At 39.9% G+C, this 23,818-nt stretch overlaps 1 protein-coding gene across 2 annotated transcripts in view; it reads right to left on the reverse strand.

Annotated features, from left to right (window-relative positions):
* Positions 1–23,818, reverse strand: part of TMEM131 (transmembrane protein 131) — a 3,850,119-nt gene that overhangs the window by 204,361 nt on the left and 3,621,940 nt on the right. For both annotated transcript variants that reach the window (XM_044072169.1, XM_044072168.1), the window contains exon 36: positions 22,280–22,427. In XM_044072169.1, the coding sequence (XP_043928104.1) occupies positions 22,280–22,427 (148 nt within the window). The remainder of the gene's footprint in view (positions 1–22,279; positions 22,428–23,818) is intronic.

Raw genomic sequence — 23,818 nt, forward strand, 5'->3', positions numbered from 1 at the left:
CAGCCAACAAGGGTAATCTAGCTGAACTTTTGATTGACTTTAAACTGTTTATACAAAAGTTAAACCTGACTGTTCATAGGTTCATACTAGGCTATCTGCCCTAGGGCATTTATAAGCCTAGCCAGAGTGTGTTTGGCTTTCGCCACCCATTTTAAATTAATTTTGCTATGCCCTTTTTCGAGGTTAGTATACTGTGCCACTGTCTAACAGTGACACAGAAGTGATACCCGGGGTAAACCTACGATCTCCCATCCACTCTGCAAGATTCCTCTTGAAGAGAGTCAATGAGGGACTCTGCCTAAGCTGGACTGGGATTTTATTCCAGAGTGAAGGAAGCCTCTGGGTTATGAATATGTCCCTCCAGCATGTCCTATTTATTTCAGTGCTGGGGTTCAAGTCTCTCGAGCGCGTAGCTCGATGGGATTTGGATTTTCTGAGGTGCAGCATGTCCATTAACTCTGGGTTGGACATGGCTTTATATGTCAGGCACAGATTGCCTCTGAGCAGGCGGTATGCCACTGAGTAGAGCTGGAGTTTCTTTAACCGGGCAGCATATGGCATCTGTTTGAGCCCTTTGATCCTCTTGGTGAGGTACTTTTGGGGTCTTTCCAGTTGCTGCAGGTGTCTGGTAAGGTACATCCCAAAAGGGGCATTGTACTCTATTATGGGCCTGATGAGGGATGAGTAAAGAGGCACGATGACCTCCCCTGATCTAGATGTGAACCCCTTCATGATTAGGTGGGCTATATAAAATGTTTTTCTAACCACTTTGGCCACGTGGTTGTCAAATGAGAGATTGCTATCAACTTGGGTCCCCAGGTCCCTAAATACTTCTTCCGTACTTAATGGATTACCACCTATGTGGTAATTTGTCGGCACTTTGTTTTTGCCAAAGGGGATGACTATACACTTTTTGGCATTTAGCTTGAGGCCATGGCTCTGGCACCAGTTGTCTGTTTCTATGAAGCCCTTTTGGAGGATGCTTGTGTCGGCTGGAGAGTCTATTATGGTGCCCAGTTTGCAGTCATCTGCAAACTTGGTCAGCCAAAGTCATTCCGTGTTGGCCTGTACCTCCGAGAAATATATACCGAACAAGAGAGGTCCCAGGACTGAGCCTTGTGGGACGCCACTTGTAACTGGTTTGGAGTCTGACATTGCTCCAACAATTCTAACCATGTGGGCTCTGTCCTTGAGCCAGTTTGCAACCCATCTAGTGACATAGGGGTTTATATTTAAGCTGGTGAGCTTATCTATAACGCCCGAGTGGGGTATTGCATCAAAGGCTTTTGTGAGGTCCAGGTAGGCTGTGTGGACCACCTTCCCCTCGTCAATGGCCTTGGTGACTGTTTCAAAGAAATTGACCAGGTTTAAGAGGCAGGATCTGCCCTTAACAAAGCTGAACTGGGTAGGATCCAGTGTCTGTAGTTCCCCAATATCTTTATTTATGAGGTCCATGATGATCCTTTCCATAGCTTTGCAGACCAAGCTAGTCAGGCTTATGGGGCGATAGTTTCCAGGATCCGTTGAGGCACCACCTTTGTGGAGAGGGACCACTGTTGCTGTATGCCACTCTTTGGGTACATATCCTGTAGTAAGGCTGATTGAACAGTAGTTTTATGTTTGGGTTTAGCTCTTCTTGGAGTTCATGTAGGACGCAGCCCGGGACACCGTCTGGTCCCACTGATGCTGTGTTTTTTGCTTTGGAGAGGGCGGCTCTTACCTGAGCATCTGAGATGCCAGGGGGGCAGCACTCTGCTGGGATAGATATTTGCCCTTTTGGTGGGGGGGGAGAAGTTTGCGCTGAACCTGTCAGCTAGGATGTTGGCAATGTCTGTGGGTTCGGTGTATTTTTTGTAATTTTGGACTAATTCTGAGCATATCTGGGAATTCCCACCCAGGTTCCTAACATAACTAAAGAAAGCCTTGTGATTATCCTTAGTGTCCTGTGCAATTTTTCTCTCTAAGCTGGCCTTAGACGATTTTATGAGTGCCCGTAGTTTTTTGCTAATACTGATCAGAGATGCCTTCCATTTTTGGGATTTTGCTCTATCATGTAGTAGCTACCTCCTTCTGTTGTATAGTTTGTTTATGGCTGGGGTCCACCAGACAGGACGTCTGCCTTTGGAGGATTGGGTCTTGGTTTTATTTGGGATTGCATGATCCATGCATTCCTGAAGGTGTTCATAGAATGCGTTTATAAAGGATTCTGCGGTCTGGGCCATATTTTCCACAGGCCCGGGAGCTTTGAAGGATTCCACCTCGGTTTTGAGGAGTGTGAAATTTGCTTTAGAGAAGTTTTTCACCGTGGTTTTCTGGGCAGGGGGTGGGGTCGGATGTGAATATCCAGTGAGATTAGTTTAAGGTCTGATCTTACCAGTGAGGGATACACTTCTGGTCTGGAGCATAGAGTCCCCATGCTGGTGATGATCAGGTCCAGTATTGGGAGTGGTAACAAGTTGTTCCATAGCATTTGAGTTTATAAATTCTAGGAACCTTTGGGCTAGGGTGTTGGAGCTAGAGTAATGCTCCCAGTCTATGTTTGGGTAGTTAAAGTCGCCCAATATAATGGTGTTTGGAGAGACCTTCATATTTTCCAGTGTCCTCAGGAAGGCCGAGTGGGGTTCCTGGGTTGGGAGGGTGGTCTGTAGCAGGCTATAAACTGGAAGGCAGTTTTACCCACTGTTAGTTGCACATGGATAGTCTCTGATGTTTTGTGCTGTGCCACCAACCTGGAGGTGTGGGTATCTATGACGAATATTGATACTCCCCCTCCTTTTGTGGTTCGGTCCAAGTTTTGGGGCCGAAAAGCATGGTATGAGGTATAACCTGGTAGTGCTGGGGTGCTCTCGGGAGCCTTGAACCAGGTTTCTGTTACTGCACAGATATCGATGTTCTCCATGCTAAGGAGAGTTTCGAGTGCATGCATCTTGAGGTTTAGACTTCTGGCGTTGAGTAGCATTACTCTTAGTTTCTTATCCCTTGTGATACCTATGGAGGTGGGTTTGTCTTTTGAACCTTGCCTAAAAAAAGGCACTATGGGGGTAGCAAGAGCCTTTGCCAATATCCGAAGCCCAGGGTGACAGGTACAAGCCGTCCCTAGCGAAGCATCGTGGCTTGTCGAGCATGTCATCCCAGGCTGACAGGCATTGATCCCCTTTGAATGACACCAATACTTAAGCCAGTTGTTGAAATTGATCATCTTGTCTTCATATTGTGGCATCATTCTTGGTGAGGGTAAGATGCTACTCAAGATCAGGGTCATACCGGCCTGGGCTGCATGCTCAGAGAGCTCCTCTATGTCTCTTTTCATGTAGTCCAGGGAGGTACGTCTCAGGTCATTCACACCAGCATGGACAATGACGGAGTCATATTTGTACTTGCCTTGGAGTGACCTGAGTGCTTGTGTTATGTGGCGGATCCTAGCGCCCGACAGGCAGCTCACCGTGACCTTCTCCTTGTTCAGCCTGGTGAGCGGGACGTCAGTGTGCCTGACGATAGAGTTACCTATTACAAGTGTATCAGGTGTGTTTTTTAGCCTTAAGGGCTGTGACTGTTTGGCACACTGGCTTTGTGAGCTATGTGTTGCACGTGTTTTGTTTTGGGGTAGCGGTTGCTTGGGTGTCTGCTTTGGAGGTCTCTGCTGCTTAGGCAGATTTTTATTTAGAGCCTCCGAGTATGATTTTGTGTGTTTATGTGTTTGGTTTGCTGTCGTGGTATGTCTATGTGAGACTGGAATTGTAGTGAGTATGGTTTCCTTTTCCTCCTGACTGTTTACGCCAGTACTGAGTTGAGAGAGCTTAGCCTCCAGTTTGGCTATATGGTTGCATCTCTCACATGTGTTGGAATTTGTTGGGAGGAGGAGAGGGTTGTCTGTGTACATGAGGCAGTTGTAACATTGTCTCAAGATTCCCAGATTCACCAGCTGGACCGGAGAGGAGATTGACAACTGACCTTTGGACATGCTAGAATAGTATTGGGAATTCCTTTATAATTGAAAAAAAGGGCCAATGGGGAACAAGGTACTCAAGGGGAGTTTGTGAGGGTGCAGTGCTTTTAATTTTTTAGTGCTGACTTATATAATTGCTTTAGTGAGCAAGTGCCGGGTAACTTAAATGCAATGTGTTACAGGTAACTTAAATGCAAAAATGACAAACAGTAACTTTCTTTCAAGTGAAACAAGGAAATAAGTGCAGTAAGCGATGTAGATATCACTAGGGATCCACAGAAGCGCTGAAAAGCCGCATTTTAGGTGGAATTAGTGTTTCAGGGAAATAACAAGCAAACAACAACAAGCATACAAACAAAGCTAGATTCAGCAGGCCTGGATCTAGTCTATGCTACAGCAAACAAGGTGTACCAATTTCAGTAAGAAACAGTTCAAATATGCAGGCACTATAAGCCTTTAACCAGAAATTCCCAGCTCAGAAGGGCAGAGTCCAGCCTCTCCTCCCACAAGAGAGCAGACCACGAACCTTCTTAATGTAAAATAACTGGCCTGAAGCCCAAGTGCTTAAACCAGAACTAATACACTTTTAGAATAACAGACACTGAGCCCTCAATCGGCAGTTCCCAACTTAGAAGGATGTAAGCTACCTGTCCTGCCACCACAGTGCAGGCCACAAACCTTCCTAATGTAAAACAACTGGTCTGAAGCCCAAGTGCTTAATCCAAAAAAACTTAGAATGATAGCTACACTTTAATCAAGTTACTACCAAGCAGTAATAAATACAACTGAATACTTTAAAGAATGCCTGGATTAGTGCTCAAGTTATACAAACAAAGCTAGATTCAGCAGGCCTGGATCTAGTCTATGCTACAGCAAACAAGGTGTACCAATTTCAGTAAGAAGCAGTTCAAATATGCAGGCACTATAAGCCTTTAACCAGAAATTCCCAGCTCAGAAGGGCAGAGTCCAGCCTCTCCTCCCACAAGAGTGCAGACCACGGACCCTCTTAATGTAAAATAACTGGCTTGAAGCCCAAGTGCTTAAACCAGAATTAATACACTTTTAGAATAACAGACACTGAGCCCTCAATCAGCAGTTCCCAACTTAGAAGGATGTAAGCTACCTGTTCTGCCACTACAGTGCAGACCACAAACCTTAATGTAAAACAACTGGTCTGAAGCCCAAGTGCTTAAACTAAAAGGCTTAGAATGAGTTGCACCAAGCAGTAATAAATACAACTGAGTACTTTTAAGATGACGCAAAAGCAAAATAAAGTAGGAAGAAACACAAATGCAGTAAAAGCAGATAATTTTTTTTTTTGAGTGAGCAAATGAGATGGGCCCAGGAGGAGTATCCAAGTGCAAATTTACAAGAGGGGCGGGCAGTTTCATAGCCACCAAGATTAACACCAAAACAAAAACAGGGAAGGTGGGTGGGGACCTACTGAAAAAACAGAGTCACAACTTCCAGCTAGATATTGCTCAATGCAACAGAAACAAATTAATTTAAATCGTGTATTATTTGAAAAAAGTGCAGATAAAAATTTACTTAACTTCACTTATGCGTTCAGTTGACTGCATGCAGTTCTTAGCTGGCCAAAGCTCACAGTTTAAACAGAAAATAATTCACTGCACCACTTGTATAAGACAGAAACTGAATAATAATGAAGTAAACTACCCCCCACTTATCACTGGCTATGCAGGTTTTTTAACAAGCCTTAACTGAAAAAACAGAGTCACAACTTCTGGGTAATTCATCATATAGTGACAATGAATTAAGAGTAGCCAGTACATTCAATCCACCATGTAACCCTATTATTAATATGTTTGAGATGTTGTGAACATGAATTTAGACAAATAGTGGCTAACAATCAAAACCAAAAACACCAAAGAAACAATGAGAACATTACTACTGAAGAGTGGTGTTTACTAAAAACATTCAGGACACTCCCAATCAGGTTTATGAAACCAGATAAGGGAGGGGGAGCCTAGTAGTAATGTATAAAAAGGATCACAATAAGAAGATGGTAGCAGTTTTAGAAAAAGAAACTTATGAAGAAGTAAGTGTAAATCAGCTCAATATAGCATATAATAGAATTAAAATGTTTATTAGTGACCTCTTTACTGATGGGTTGACAGACATACAACTTAATAATTATCTAACTATGTTGTCACCTAAACTGCCACAAGTATTTGGAATACCAAAAATCCATAAAGGTTTGAATGACCCACCTTTTAGAGCATTAGTGGATGCAAGACAATCTATCACATACCCCTGCGCGAAAGTAGTAGACTTAATATTGAAAAAATATGTGGAGAAAGAAACACAAATTTGTAAAGATTCATGGTCCTTTTTGGACCAAATCAACATTTCATAAAGAATACAACTTTCTGACAGTTGATATATGTGACCTATATTCATCTATACCACAGGATTTAGGTATTGACTGGGTAACTGAACACATAAAAAATAAAGGAGCAATTGAGAATGACATCAGATTAATAGAACTTTTAGTTATGTACTCACCATAACTTCAGATGTTTGGGATCCATCTCGCCTACATTCTGACTGATGGGTTAGTCTCTTATTGGCTGAGCTTACTATATCCCAGGATGCACCACTACCAGTCCCCCAGATCTAGTTTGTCCTACATACCCTGCTTATATAACATCGTCAGATGAAACAAGATAAAAACAGTAGAACTCAAAACCGTTCAATCTCTTCTGATCTCCAAGGCAGATGGATCCCAAACATCTGAAGTTATGGTGAGTACATAACTAAAAGATGTTATGTGATCCTATCTCGCCACATTCTGACTGATGGGACAGCGTCCTAGCACCTGAATCCTGGGTGGCTCACTGGAAAACACTCCTGAGTACCGTGGAACCAAATGATGGATGCCACATCCAATTTGTAGTGGTTGGACCAAGTCAAATTTCCGATATAGCTAGCTTAGAATGAAAAGCTATAGAAGTAGCCATAGCTCTGGGAGAATGAGCTTTGATAGATGTTGTAAGTTGCTTATTCAAGAAGAATAAGCCTTAGTTATGCAATCTCTGATCCATTTTGAGATAGTAGCTTTTGTGATGGTTTGGCCCAATTTATTATCTGAGAAGGACACAAACAACTGGTCTGACTTACGGTTGCTGAGTCCTGTCTAAATAGAAGGTAATTGCCTGTGAACATCCAATTTATGGAGAGTATATTCTGCTTCATTGGAGAATTTTGGAAAGAAAACTGGTAGCTCTAGAGATTGTTGGAGACAGAAACTAGAACAGACCTTTGGGACAAAGGATGGATTAGGCCTAAGTGATACTCTATCCTTGTGGAAAATCAAGTATGGTGGCTTAATAGACAGGGCTTGAAGCTCTGAAACTCTTCTTGCAGAAGTAATTGCAACTAAGAATGCAGTTTTCCAAGACAGATATTTTAATTAAGGGGAGATGTTAATGCGCCAAGCACCAAATCAAGATAGGTGCATGATGAAAAATTGGTGGTCTTAATAGGCTCGCACCTTTAATGAAAGTTTTGCATAGTCTGCTGCTCATCAAGGAGGATCCATGGATTCGTGGAATTTAGAGATAAGTTGGACTTTAATAGTTGAGACAGAAGATCCCTGATTAAACAGGGATGTTAAGAATTTCAAAACCTCTGGGACAGGAGCAGTGATAGGGTCTAAGCCCTTGAGTTGAGCCCAGATAGCAAACCTCTTCCACTTACTGAGGTACAATTTGTTAGTGGTGGGTTTGTGGGCGAAGATAAAATGTGAACAACTTCCGGGTCTAGTGTGTGCCTTCTAACGTGGAAGAGCCAAGCTGTCAATTTCAAAGATTGCAGGGATTGATGCAGATGTCCCGACTGATGGATTAGCAAGTCCGGAATTAGGTCTAAGGTCCACGGATCGTCCACTGCATGCTTCTTCAGGTAAGGAAACCATATCTGAGGCCAATATGGGGCAATCAGAATCATTGAAGACCCCAGTTGAGAAGCTTTTTGAATAACTTTGGGAAGAAGTGGAATTGGAGGAAAGGCATAAAGTAGCCCTGTTGGCCAAGGTTGTGCTAGAGCATCCATGGCTGGTACTCCCTGATGTGGAATCAAGGAGAAGAACCTTTGACACTTGGTGTTTTGTGGAGTTGCAAATAGGTCCCCATCTCTTGAAAACCTGGGCTGCTACTGTGTGGTTTAGAGACCACTCGTGAGGAGAGAGAATTGTCCTGCTTAATTTGTCTGCCAATACATTTGACTTTCCGGGATGTGGGTCGCTACCAATAAGCCAGCCCATTCCCACACTCTCATGGCCTCTCTGCAAAGGGGTATGATCTGGTCCCTCCTTGTTTGTTCAGATACCAAACCACCGACATGTTGTCTGTGTGGATGGCGATGGTGCCCTGAGGAAGAAACTTGTGTAAGGCTTGTAGGGATAGAAGTACAGCCCTCATCTCCAACACGTTGATGTGGAGAAGAGCTTGAAGCCAGGAGCCCTGAACTAGCCTGCCCAGACAATGCCCCCACCCTATCTGGGAGGCATCTGTCGTCAGGGTAACCACTGGGAGGGAGAACAAAGGGTTTTCCTTGATCCAAGTTGGATGTCTGAAGCCACCAGCGAAGGTCCCTTTGCATATTTCCGTAATCATGATGTGATGATTGAGGGAAGATCCTGAAAGGACCATTGAGTTGACAAGAGCCACTGAAGAATCCTCATGTGTAATCTTGCTAGAGGAACTAAAAGAACCGTGGCAGACATTGAGCCTAAAACCTGTAGAACCATGCTGGCTGGGGCTTTGGATCTCGAGATCAGAGCTTGAACTTGGCCCTGTAAAGTTCGGATCCTTTCGGCAGGAAGAAAGACGCATCAATCTTGAGTCTATCTCTGCTCCTATAAACTTTATGCTGAGAGGGCAGCAAGACAGACTTTGACCAATTGAATGTAATCCCCAGGAAACACCCAGGAGATGGTGGCTTTGAGGTTGTCCATTAGTAGATGCCTGGTGGTGGCAGTCAGGAGCCAGTCGTCGAGATAGGGAAACACTTGGAATCCAAGACTTCTCAGGTGAGCCGTCACTACTGCCAAACACTTGGTGAACACCCTGGGGCTGTGGTGAGACCAAAGGGCAGAGCGCAAAATTGGTAATGACTGACTCCCAGGCTGAAGCGCAGATACCTTCTGGACGCCTGATGTACGGTATGTGATAATAGGCGTCCTTGAGGTCTATGGAGCACATCCAAACATCCTTCTCCAACAATGGGAGAATGGATTGTAACGTGACCATTCGAATTTGGATTTCATGACGGATTGGTTCAGTCTGCTGAGATCCAATATTGGCCTCAGGTCCCCTGTCTTTTAAAGAACCTGGAGTAATTTCCTGATCCGATCTGGTCTGTGGGGACCGGTTGGATGACTCCTTTCTAGCAGCTTTAAAGCGCTGCTATTTCCCTTTGACTGGGTGGTGGGTCCGGGATTCTTTTGGACGGTGGGGTGAGTATGTGAATGGGATGGTGTAACCTCCGCAATGATCCGGCACCCATTTGTCCTGAGTGATTGACTCCCAGGCTTTTAGGTGCTTGGCAACGACACCCGACTGGCTCCGAGCAGCACAGCCGGGCAATCCCTCATGACGTGTGGGAGGCTGAAGAGCCACGAAGGACTCGGTCTCCAGAATTGCGGGCCCTCTGCCGCCTCTGGGACGGCGTCTCCCTGAAAAAAATTTCGTCCTCTGCCTCTGGACGGGAATCTTCCTGCTGTTGGGAGAAAAACTTTTAGCCTTGGCAGATAAAGTTTTTCCCTCTTGCTCACAGCGGTAAGGGTGTCTTTCACCTTGGGTCCAAACAATGAGGACCCATCAAAGGGAGGCGTCGGGCGAAGACTTGAAGGCCTCCGCAAACTGACACAAGCGGAGCCAGGCTTGGGAAATGAGCCTCATGGACGAAGTTAGAAATTGATGTAAGGATAGCCAACTGAGAGCTAACCGACTGGGCTAGCTGCTCAGGTAGGTTACCCGAGAGGAATCTGACAACTCCTTGACCAGATCCCTCTGAAGCCTGGTAAAATGTGCCAAATAATTCAGAGACCTTAAAGTAAAGGCCGCTGAGTCAGGGGGGCTTTCCACCCTGTCCATACTCCTAGACTCCTTATTAGGAGGATGCTGTTGTGTAGCAGATGCCACCACCATGGCATCTACAGCCACGCCTTTAGTAAGGAAGGGAGCAGACAAAAATTTATTTGGACGCAGAAGGACTGGTTCCACGGTATCTGGATGTTCCCGCCCCCGACAAACTAAATCCAGAAGCGCGGAGACACCCAGGAGGCGGAGGGCTGAGCCCCAAAGGCCTTGAGGAGCACTGAGGGTTTGGATATCCAGTTTGAGGATCTCTAAGATGTCTGCAAATGAGACATCATCCGAGGGGGACCCCTCTGCATCATCCATATCAGTGTCTGATGTAATAGACTGGAGTCCACGTGCTTCCTCTTGCACGATCTCTTCCTTGGGGTTCCTCCGAAGACAACTCAAGAACCCTCAGGAGGAGGGAACCCCACTGGGGTAACCTCAGGCCTCGCTCCGCTGGCTACGGACAGGGAACTGCCAAAGACCCAGTCTCCACGCCCAGGAAGGTGCCGGTAAAGCCCGAGATGGCAAGAGGACTTGCTCATGGCCCTGAAAGCCGGACCCCAGAATCCTGGGAGTGTCCGGTCTCGGAGGCTCGGAACCAAAAGCATAGGTCCCGAAACATCACCCCCGGTCCAGCCATACCAAACTCGGACCCGGAGTCGGAGCCGACTCTGAGATCTCCACCGCACCTGCTCGTCGGAGGAGGAATGGCAATGGGGTGGGCCAAGGTCGGCTCTCAAGCCCAACTGTCGAACCTAAAAACAAATTTTGGAAGACTGGGGACTGGAACAGTCTTTGGAGCACCCTGTCTATATCAGAATCTGACATTCTCGAGACCGAGAGGAAACAGAACGGGTTCATCGGCCCCAAAGGGCTAGGGGACTGCCCGGGCATGATGAGTATCGGCGCCGAGGGAATACACACCAGATTCCATCGGTGCCGAGGTGGACGCAGCGGAGCCAACGGATGCCCCAGCCATCAGAGGCCTGCCTATGTCTCTTGGCGGTCGGATCCGACGGACTGGTCGAACCCGGGCCTCTTTTTAGCCGGAGAAGGAGAGGATGCCAAGGCTTCTTCAAAGGAAGGTTTAACTAACCCCTTAAGAATTAATTTATTTTTCCTCTCCTGGAGGACCCTTGAGGAAAAAGCGTGACATACGCTGCATGACTCCTGCAAGTGTTTTGCCCCTAAACAATATACACAGAGCTTAATGATGTCTGTGATAGACATTTTGAAACCACATTTTTTTAAAGCCCGGTTTGAGACATTATATTAAACAATTCCAGTAACTTTGACAGGAAAGTAAACAACTATAGATTTACTGATGACAAACCTATAAATGACAGGGAACTCTGAAACCCTGTAAAGTTTTAAAAGGGGTTGATAGACCGGGAAGGCCCTGGATGAAAATCAAACCAACCCAATCACACACAACAAGTTTCACAATCCAAACACACACAATAAGATCGTTAGCTGTTAAAACAGCTTTTGTGACAAAAAACAGCAAAAAACTGACAGAAAAGTTAGTTAATAATAACTACTCAGCCCAGCCAGCTCGAGACCACGCCTTCAGGGAAGGATCTGGGGGACTGGTAGTGGTGCATCCTGGGATATAGTAAGCTCAGCCAATAAGAGACTTAACCCATCAGTCAGAATGTAGGCGAGATAGGATCACATAACATCAATTGTTAGACATTACTTTGAAAAATAATTATATTACATTTAATAACAGATTGTTTCTTCAGAAAATTGGTGTGGCCATGGGGTCACCAGTAGTGGCAAGTTTTGCAAACTTGGTAATAGCCTACTGGGCATCCAACTTTATCTTCCAGAGTCAATGGAAAGAGAAAATCACTTTTTACACAAGATTCTTGGATGATATCTTAATCAATGGTGGCAGAAATACAGCTGATAACTTAGTGGAATTCTTTAACTCAACAAGTAACTTTTTAAATTTTACTAGGAACTATCAAGAACAAAAAATTCATTTTTTAGATGTAGAACTATGTAAGAACAACCAGGAAGGTAGATACGTGGCAAATATTTATAGAAAAGACACCTATTCAAATTCCTTTTTGCACTTTACCAGTTCCCATCCACTACATCAGAAAAAAATCAGTGTTTAACGGGCAACTGGTATGTGCAGCAAGAATGGTAAGTACAGGAAAAGATTTTGAGGAAGAATGTAATTTTCTTTATGAAATGTTTAGGCATAGAGGTTATCCAGTAAGGTTCCTGTCTAACATCTTCCAGGAAGCAAAAGTAAAAAGAAATTTGGGCATTTATAAGCCAATTCTGGACAACTATGTAGTAACAACAACAAGTACTATTAGTACTGAAGTTGTAGAAGTAGTAAAGGATGAAAGGTTGTCTGCAGAACTGGTTGAACATTTTACGAACAATAGAAAAAGTTTCTCTCTCTCATTTATTCTCACATACAGCCCTGTAGCTGTAGATATTCAGAACACAGTAAGGAAGTACTGGTATTATTCGGCAATAGATAAGGATATATTCAACAAAATAGGTGAATTTCCTACCATTACTTTTAGATGTGGTTATAATTTAAAACAACTGTTGGAAAAACCTTATAGACCTGCAAAGGTATACTTAAATGTGGAACATGTAAATACTGCCACTATGTGGACAGTGGGAATTGTTTCATTATTAGGAAGGAGAAATTTAACATCCGAGAAACATACAACTGTAACACTAAATCAGTTGTATATTTGGCACAATGTGATCAATGCCCAGCATTCTATGTCGGTAAAACCGACCGCCAACTGAGAGAGAGAATTTACGAACACCTCTATGCAATTAAAAAGAAGAGAATGGAAAATGCATTAGCTAGACATTGTGATGGGAATGTAGGACACAATTTTAAATTTAAGATTATCTCACATATTAGTCAGCCTGTAGAGTATAAGAAATACACAGATGACAGTTTAATAAAATTAATTTTAGAGAGAAGTGAACTTAACTGGCAGTTACGCTTAGAGGCTAGTAAAGAGCCAGGAATTAATGAAACATGTTCTATAGCATGTATATTGAAACTAAAGAGTTTGTTTAGATAAAAGAGAAGGGCACTTCTTGAATCTGTGGAAGTTTGTTGACTGGATAGATAAATAACTTGTAATATGGCCGCACCTTTACTTACTTCGCCACTCAACATTATATTTAATAATTATTATTTACATTAGTAAGCCTTTATTACTGTTTAACTTTTATTCATTATTGTTTTTAGTTAACTGTTTTACTTTTTATTTATCTTTTTTTCCTTGAATATTGCTTGCTTTATTAATATTTACGGTTACTTTTTGGTAAAATATCAGTTTTTATATTTACCAAAACATGCTTTTCAGTATAATCAAGGTCATTAAGGAAGCCCGTGTACAGTAGGGTTACGTTGGGAAACTTAATAACATTATAACAAAAACTAAACAAGGAATGTGTTTGGTTAAACTACACAAGGAAGTACAAACCTATCATTAACATACTTGCAAATAGCCTAAGGGTAAGTAACTGAATGTAAAATGTAAGACATATAATCTATCATTAACTAAATAACTGTACGTTTGACTTCAAGTATTCATTATTTACGAGCTAACTATAAACATGGTAGCAGACTAAGTGAAACAGTGGTAGTTGATTTAACAATGAAGAACGGACTAGATTTGAGTGATTTATTTCATACCACATACAAACACACAAAAATATAAACAAGAAATACAACATATAGGAAGACGCTTGTCAAAATGACAGATGACAAGCCGAAACAACAGAGTATGTTCATCGATTACTTTGTGGCGAAGATTAAGATTCTGTTACTAGGAGCACACTACATAAAGAGGATTTATTAACAACATCTGACTACAAATAAATAAACCGACTCTGTAGAAAGATGGTACTTCGGCCGTAAACGATGAACAGCACTACTAGATAAACCTTAACATATGATAATGTACAATGTAAGAGGAAGGTAATATACATTACTTTAGAGGTCTTACGTGAATGGTTGAATTCATTGTAAAAAGTGAAAGACAACATACAAAGTTTTGTTTATATTGTAGGAAGGACTAAATACATTGTTGAAGGTGAACTCAGTTTATTTTGAATATATCTGCATTAACTTAATGCATTACAAAACAGTTAACATCTGATGTGTGATAACTTGTGATCAAGCGAATACTGCTTTAAAACTTTTAAATCTGGTTAACGAGACCTGAGAGGTTGAAGTCAACAGGAGAAGTTATTTAAATGATACTCCAGTATGGTACTATTTTTTTGTCTGAAGAAGTCCGGATAAGATCCGGACGAAAAGCGCTTTACATAAATTTGTTTGAGGTGTCCTGTTTTGTGTAATTTTAAATCGGAGTATGTGTGAGTACTTTTTATTGAGTCTATGTGGCATTTTATGCTAAAATAAAAACTTGGGAGAGTACTGTCGCGTTTGGAGGTTGGTGTTTCTGTGGATTTTTACAGTTTTTGTTTTGAGTCATTCCAAGTTTCTATACTTTTCAGAGATGCATTCTCATAATCTATTTACCATTTCACTTGTATTTCCTAGTTGTAAAGTTCTGTTGCCAGAACAATCTTTAACTTGTTTCTACTAGCAACATTGGAAGCGTGAAATGGGACCAGTAACAATATGCCAATATGCCCTTGCAGACCAGATTGCCATAAATAGAAAAAAATTCATGGCCGAGGCTGGGCATGCCAGTCAAAGTGTCTGTTATTTTTTCGCCTGTCCCTGTGAGTTGTTCTACATAAAGGAGCAAACAGGAAGGTTTAAATATGTTTCTTGGAATATTTTTGAAAATACTGGGAATGTATTGCTTGCTAGTCCAGTGGCTATTCATTTTTAAAAAGAATCACAATTCGAATCTCAAATTTCTAAATAATTTTAGTTTTGGTTAGTCTCACACCCCTGAAATAAATTTAGATACCTCTGAACTTTTAAGGAGAAAACAGGCAAGGTTTATTTTAAGCTGGGAATCTAGTACCTTGTGCCATGAATAATGACATGCCCCTAAGATGTCTGTTACTAGCATGAGGTTTTCTGCTACTGATAATTACCAAGTGGGTATGACTGCCTGAAATGTTACTCACTGGTATACAACTGAATTTCAGTAAATCTGGAAGGATGAATTCAGAGGTGCCAAGATACTGCTTAGTTTGTAAATTTAGTAATTTGTAGTGCTTTTACGGTTTGTGTTCGATTTTAAATTCTAATTTTGTGTGTTAGACACGTAGAATAAAACATTTCAGTCTTAATTTAATAACAAAAAAATGGGTCTGTCTTTCAGTTGCACTTTTCTACAATAAATACATATAATCTTTCTGTTTCAAGTCAGTACTGCAGTTAGCGAAGTGCACCCTGGACAATTCCCCAGAATGAAGCCCCTCAACTCAAAGTTGATGACCAAATGGGTGAAAGAGGTCTTCTGAGCACCTTACCTTGCTACAGTTATTAGCACATTCTGACTTTGACCATAAATGCAAACAGAAAAACCCCAATATCCTTGTGGCTTCATAAGTGAAAGATGATGCTGCAGTGCTACTTTATCAGTACATACTGACTGCTTCTCCTCAAAGCTTAGTCCTAAGGCTGACGCCCCCTTGTCCTAGTTATAGTTCTGTCTCCAATATAAATGATACTGTGAATATAAATAAAAAATGCATTCAGAAAATATAAGGTACATGTTACAGGAAACAGTGTACTAAGTCTAGTTAATTTTTTTCTTGCCCTAATCACCTCAGTATGAATTTGCAGACCCTTCCTCACTCCTACAGCCAGAACTACCATTGCCCATACCCACCTTATCTCTACTCTCTTCTATGCCTCACCTATATATACTAATCTATCTCAAACTAACCTGAACAAATTGACTATCTCCTATAACAGTATAGCCAAATTTGCTACCAGCTCCCCATTTAGAACACACTACTGCCTAAATTTAAAACAACTCGGTTGGCTTGAACTGCACAATCAGTTTTTATTTCAGCAACTAATTATCACCCAAAAAATCCTTTATTACCCAGATAAAACACCAGTTCTTACAAATCTCATCAGTCCATATAAAAATCTTTCTAACCTTCGCTCATCTAACAAACTATTAGTATCTACACATAAATCCAACAATAAAGCAGGTGACTCCCTTTTCTCCTATACAGTGGGGAGCTGGAACCTACTTCCTGGTGACCTCACTAATATCTCCTCTACTTCACTTTTCAAAAAGAAACTTAAACTTCATCTTACTAGCCGCTGGCTCTGTCCCTGCAGCAACCCTGACTAAAACTCTCTCCTCCTGTTACATCACCATGTTACTTTTCCTTAGCTATTCCACCTTACATTCTTCATATTCTAAAGGTCACTTTACATGAAAGTTGGACTTAGTTTACACAACTAGACTTAATAGATACACCACCTGCTTCCTGCTCTACTTGAAGCTCACTTCACTTTACTTCTCTCTCCTTTTCCTCTTTGTACTCTCCTCTATTCCTCGTCTCTTTCCCAACTCCTTACCAAGACCCTATTCTAAGAATTTCCCTCTTTCTTCTTGCTACTCTCCTTCTATGAAAAAAAAAATTAAAAAAAAAGATCCAAACCTGAAAATAAGGGATGTGGTATTTTATCTGTATTTTTATCTTATCTAAACTTTATCTGCATTTTTATCTTATCTAAACTTTAATGTATCTGTTACTGAAGTTAAAAGCCTTGTAACTGTAATTTGTTTTTAAATTTTGTCTGTTCTTTTGGAGCTTTTCTCCCCGGGCCTCTACTGAAAATGGACATATATCTAGCTGGACTAGCCCAGTCAACAAATATTAAATAAATAAATAAACTAAAGGATAAAAGACTTTGGGGCCCTGCACTTTGTTCTCATAGGTATCTGTACTATTATAGGTAAAACTAATTCTATACTGCAGAGTATAAAATTAGGTATTAGAAGTATGACCACCAAAACTAAACTTTTTGATAACTTAGTCCCCAACATTTCTTAGTACTGAGAGTAACTAGTAAACTGGCAGGTGGAGTGGCCTTCATATGGTAACTCTAGGTGTGTGTGGGGGTGGAGCTTTCTGTAATGCTCTGAAGTACGATTTGCAAGATATACACAATGTCTGCATATCGCTATGTATGCTCTTCCATGCACTACCTCATGAATGACACAAAATGACACAGGCAAAAAGATATTAAACAATGACCAAGGCCAGTAGAAAAGACCCAGACTGTAATGTAAAATGTACAAAAAAACAATACAAGCTAAAAGGCCTTTCAAGAGTCAAAAATGCACAACACCAGCAAACAATTAAATACATCACTGCATTAAAAAGTCCACCAATAAAAATATTTCAATTAAACAATCAAATAAAAAACAATCAAGCAAAATAAAATAATTCAGTTCAAGAACCCTATACTTTAAAGAAACACTTTCCAATTGCATTCTAAATTTAGGTCATTAGGCGTCAGAGTACCATATTTCAAAATAAATAAACTCTCTTCAAAAAGTAGCTTCTGTTTTAAGTCACTAGCCATAAAAACTTTTACATTTTCTAATATGATAGCCTGAAGAAGTTTTTCATTCCCATTATGGTACAAAGAAATGTGTATGGCAACTGAATTTTCCACCATTTGGTTTCTTATGTCCCTCAGATGTTCTAAAAGCCTAGTTTTAAATGTTCTTTTTGTTTCTCCTATGTAAAAAAGATTACATAGGCACTTCAGGGCATATACTACCTCTTTTGTACTACAACTATACAACTCCTTAGGTGTATAAATCACATTATTAATTCTGTGAAAAAATGTAACTACTTGTACAACCAGAACAATGCTTACATGGAATAGTACCAACTTCTCCCACACCCATGTTCCTATATAGAACCGGTGTGATATAATAACTATGAATCAACATGTCCTTCACATTACGAACCATCTTATAAGAAAAACAATTTATCAGGGAGCAACCCAACTAAACTCATCTTTAAATAAAAATTCCAAATAATATTTCACAATGTTAGAAATAATATCAGCAAAAATAGCATACTCTGTAACAAAAATATATAATTTTATTTTCTTTATTTCCAGGTCCACCTCTAATGTTACTATACCACTTATTTCTGGCTATATCATGTCTATCATCCTTGGCTAGCTGATTAGTGGATGCTTTACAATATGCGTCCTGAATACAAGAGCTATCATAGCCCTGTTGTTTAAATAGCTCACGTCTTTTTAAACTCGACCTCAAGAACCTTCTGCTCATTACAAAGTCTTTTTATATGGAGTAATTCTTCATAACGTAAAGATTTCATCAAATGGGGGGTGACAGTTCCCACCATGCGAAAAGTGGTTGCCATCCTCAAATTTCCTATGCATTCTAGTTTTCGCTCACACATTTACAACACCTTCCAATTCTAGATATAGAAAGATGACTTTCCTATCTCTTAGTACTCCATCAAAACATAAACCAAACTGATTATGCAAGTCACCTAAAAATCATTAACCTTGACATCCCCCCATCGCATAAAATATTAAATCATTAATGTATCTATAATGTCAAACAATATGTTTTTTATACAACCCAATATGATGAAGAAATTGTAACTAAAAAAAAAAAACATGAACAGGTTGGCATACATGGCAGTGCCCTTCACTTGCCTATTCATTCTACCATTAAACTGAAAAAAATTATTAGTTAAACAAAACAAAACCATATCTAACAGAAATTTAGACAAAAGACAATCTTCTAAGAAATATCTGAAGGCCTTCATACCCCATTCAGGATGCATATTAGTGGAAAGACTACAAACATCCATCACTAGCCAGAATTTCTGTATTGACCAATTTATTGTTTTTATCTTTTCCAAAAAATCAAAACTGTCTCATATATAAGAATCTAACCTTTCTACATAAGGTAATAAATAATGATGCAAAAGCAAGCCCATGTTACTCAAAAATAATTACTAGCTGAAACTATGGGCCTCCCTGGAGGTGGAAACAGGTTCTTGTGTACCTTAGGCAAACAATAATATTTCGTCATTGTACATCCATTAACAGAAAATTTCTTTTCAACATCCACTTTAAACAAATAACCCAGTCTATAACCTTTTAGTATTAACTCAATAAAACTAGCCTTTGCTTGATTATATTCTGACACATTTACAACCTTATATGTATTAGTATCATTTAGATGTTCATAACGCATTTTTTCTACTGTAAATAATGCATTACCACAATCTTATTCCTCTTATCTGATGGCTTTAATACTAACTCATGCCCTTGGCTTAAGTTCTTTAGAGCCAACCATTCAAATTTAGTTAAGTTACATTTCGCCTCATATTTTTCTTTTCAAAATCCTTAAAAGTTTTTTTGTTGCATAATTTAACATAGCTGAAATATTTTTATACTTTCATGCATATATGATGGAATAAAATCACTTTATATAAAATGCCATCAAAAATTAATAAACAGTATGCATTCACTGAACCATCTTCCCAAGAATCACAAGAAAAAAAATGAAGAATGAATATCAGTACCATTTTCTTTTCTTATGTTCCTGAAACTACCGTTCTCTCGTTTGTTCTGCATGCTGTCTTTTCCAAGGTGTATCATCCCTTCCTCGTTCTTCACGAAATTTTGGTCAAAATATGAAGGCTGTTGAGCCAATGGCAATGGGGGATAAGCCATATCTTCCCCTGACAATCTCACAGTCTCAGAGGAAGCAAAAGACACTCTGCATTGTCTTAGATTACTTTCCTGATTAAAAGAATGCCCGCCCCTTTGTTGTCTCTTTTTATTCACATCAGCCTGAAAGGCTGACCCATTACTATAATCATTAATGTCCCTTTTTAATTTTTTTTCATTTTCCGTTCCATCAGCTCTTTAGAAAAATCCTTCAAACTATTATTAATGTCATTTACAGCTTGTTCAAAGTGGGGCAGAGCCTTTTGACTAGTAAGATTGGTACAAACGGAGGAAATCTCCTCCCTAAGCACACATTGTGTTAGTACATCCCGTTCAATCAGAATGTTCACCCATTCAATCACACAACGATGTGCTGCTGCTTTCCAGCATGTCTTAAATTGTTTACCTTCAGCATTAGCCAGGTCAAAAGGTACTGGAGGATTTGTATACCCCCATAGACCCCTTGGTGTTATGTTTAATTCATTATATATTTTTAAAGTAGCTAAATTATAAAAAAAATGAGGTTTCTTTATGCAATAAATGCACCAGTCTATCTAAAGTCATTTTTACCTCAGCCGAAAGATGTTCATCTGGTCTCTGTCCCACTGATGCAAAAGGATCCATCATTCTCAAATTACGACCATCTTCTAAAAGCCTTTCTCAGGCATGTGAAGGGACACTGTTTCTGGAGTTACTTTACTGGTCTGTAACTCGTTCTGCAGACTGCAGCATATACTGTTCCCATAGTTCTCTGTGTGGCATCAACACGCTCATCTCGAAAAACACATGGTATATTAAGCGAAGGGTCACTGGCCATGAAATTCGATATTACAAAACTACACTGGCAAAAACATATTAACGAACGACTCTTGAAAGGCCTTTTTGGATGAGGCGTTTGAGCTTGTTTTGGTTTTTGTACATTTTAAATTAAAGTTTGGGTCTTTTCTACTGGCCTTGGTCATCATTAACTACCTCATGAATGCCACAACTAGATGTTCCCCCCAAATCACTGCTGACTGCATACAAGATTTACTCATTAGGAGCCTGACTGCTACTAGTGACCTCAGCTAGTTCATTGGGACCCTAAAATTAATTATATTATCTCAGGCATTGGCAGTGTGACATACCGATTATGTATCAAAAGACCTTCTCAAAATACTTGAATGTGTCTACAAGATTTAAACTGCTCAACAAAACAATCTGTAAGGATCTGAAAATCTTAACATGTATAAGAAAGGAAACACCTATTATCTGTTAATACTTATTAAAGTTTTACATATGTATATAAATTGTATTACCACTCCTTGTCTTATTAGAGCAACCTAAACTGGATAAAAATTCTGGTAACGTATGTTGCAGTTTTAGAGCAGTGGCAATATATGGTAGACTGCTTCTAGTTAATAAATAGCACCATCAATTGAATGGATTACCTAATTTACTTCAAAAGTTCAAATCCAATTAACTGCAATATTCTAAACAACACTTTTTAATGGTTCTTCAGAAGGGTCACATATCCGTCAGTCAGCGAAGGAGAAAGCATATGGTTATATATCTATTTAGTTGGTGACAGTCAGTGGTTTATCCTCCAGCATCGTGGAGCTGGGATATAAGAGAAGCAGTTGATCTTAAATCTCTAGAATCAATTGCTCATAACTTAGAATGACAGAACTACTTGTAGATGGTGGGTCACCCACAGTTTTTATGATTGCGCCTATGAAATCTCAAAAGTACTGCTTCAACTCTATGAAATCTTAACAGTCTACAAACGTTACCTTATGTCTAAACCATACAATGCATACTGCAGTCATCACAAGCTACACATTTCCGTCCACTATGTTACACTCCTGCTACTCTCTTCTATTTACCTGCTGATATATCACCTACATTTAGGTTTTCCATTTGTATCCAAGTATCATTACTATAATGTAATTCACTGAAAATGCCTTTACTGCCTTTGGCAGAGGCCATTGCTGATGTTGAACAAATGACAAAACTACATTATTTATCTGTATATGCCTGCCTTCTTAAATTAAACACAATGTTGCAGGGAGAGGTAGCACTACATTGTCATTTCAAGACCAGTAATCTTCTAAAATCCCAACTACGTGAAATAGTGCAAAATCTCTGCATTGTGACTGTAACTAGTACATTTTATCGTACATGAAAACTACTATTATCTGGTGTGTGTGTGTGTGTGTTGTTAGCGTTAGGATGGTAAGTCCACATAATGACAATACTTTACTTTCAAAATTCTCACATATTGAGACGATGTTCGCCGAATATTTGTGCCTAACATATGTAAGTATTCATAGAAAGAACAATATGCATACTTTAGTCAGTGAAATATTTAGCAGGCTACTGGCTTGACAAAAGTGCTCCAAAATATTAAATATAAATACTTTACATATAGGGATTTAAATTTATCTAATTTGTCTTAAAATAACACTGGCCACTCCTATTGGCTGCTATGACAGTTAACACATTAAAATATACCAAAAAGTTATCACATCAACAAAATGTAGGAGTGCAGAAAGCCATTACCTGTAGTTGACAGGGCCACTATAACTACCACGTGGAGAAAGTCTGAACAGTGGAGGAGGGGAAGGAGATGGAGGGGGTGGTGACATCTGTCTAAATAAAGCATCAGCACTGCGGGTCTGCAAAGAGAGCTGATAGAGACTGTCTTCAGCTGTGAAAAAAAAAAATTTACATGAAATTCAAAGTACAGAGCCAGGGGAAATAAAGTGTGTTAACACAAGAACTCACTAAAATGAAAATCATATTTTTTTGAGCACTAATGACAGTTAAATCCACCCATCCAACATTTATCAATAATCCTTTTACACAATTTTTTAAACACCTTTATTAAATTAACACACCTTTAATACTGAAACATACATACAAACACACAGAGTTATAGAAAATTGGCAGGTTTTGCTGGCTTTTTTGTACAGTTTGTTTTCACACTGGAAAAAACTCTAATCAAACTTCTGATCAGTGTGTAGCCACCTTGGAACCTTTACTGAAAATATTTAGTAAAGAAGGTTGAACAATGAATACAAAAAAATATAGAAGGATAAATAAACGTTTAAAGACACTGTAGACACTGTTTAATACATTAACAGCACTTTTGTTTCAAACATGTAGGAACTTCTTCAGGAGTTTCTACAAGTTTGGAACGAAAGGCCTTAATACATTAAACGGTGTCTACAGTGTCTTCAGATGTTTGCTGTTTTATTTAGTTTTCTGTTATTTTGACATTTAGTTTTCTGTTATTTTGACAATACTATTTTCTGGTTGTGAGTATACAGGAATGACATTTAACATCAAGCTACAAAACTAGAAACTACACAAAGGAAGCATACAGAGTCAATCCTATGCTGCCTAATACAACAGCAAGACAAAAATGTAAACAGATCAGCATTATCAAATAACAAACATTTTGATTTTAATCACTTGCTCAGAATCTCTGAAACCTGTCTCTCCTGCCCACTTTCTGCAACTGAAGTTTAATGCATGCTGCTGGTGTATTTAAACCCAGTCACGTCTCTTGCTAGACCCCTGTTGCACTTTCCTCACTGAAACTTTCCTAAAAATAGGTAACACCCAAAGCAGTGAGCAACTAGAAGTGATGCAACAGTCAGCCCACTTCTATTTCTAGGTATTAAATGGATGATATCTAAAATACCTGAAAATCCAGTACATATGCATTGGATTTGAACATTATTACAACGTGATCACAATGATGGGAAGTCTGTTCTGGACTTTAAAATAACCAACAGGAATCAAGAAAACATCTGTGTGGCCTAGATGTTAGCCTGCCTTTTATCTGGATATATAAGAGCTACTGCAACTGAACATCACTTCCTATGAGTCAGTACTTGTATGTCTGTCGTAAGTGCAGCTTTGATATCCATGGTTTTTACTAGGTTAGGAGAGGGTGTGGGATTTTCTCTATGAAAATTTAAAATAAGGACTTTTCCGTACCATTTCTTATTTCATTTCTGAACTGCAGCTACAGTTTACATATGTATGTGAACAGCTTCCCTATTTATAAGCGGTTGCAGTTTTTCCTTGGTT

The sequence above is a fragment of the Protopterus annectens genome, chromosome 5.part0 (genome assembly GCF_019279795.1).
Source record: "Protopterus annectens isolate FY-2018-M chromosome 5.part0, PAN1.0, whole genome shotgun sequence".
Taxonomy (NCBI): domain Eukaryota; kingdom Metazoa; phylum Chordata; order Ceratodontiformes; family Protopteridae; genus Protopterus; species Protopterus annectens.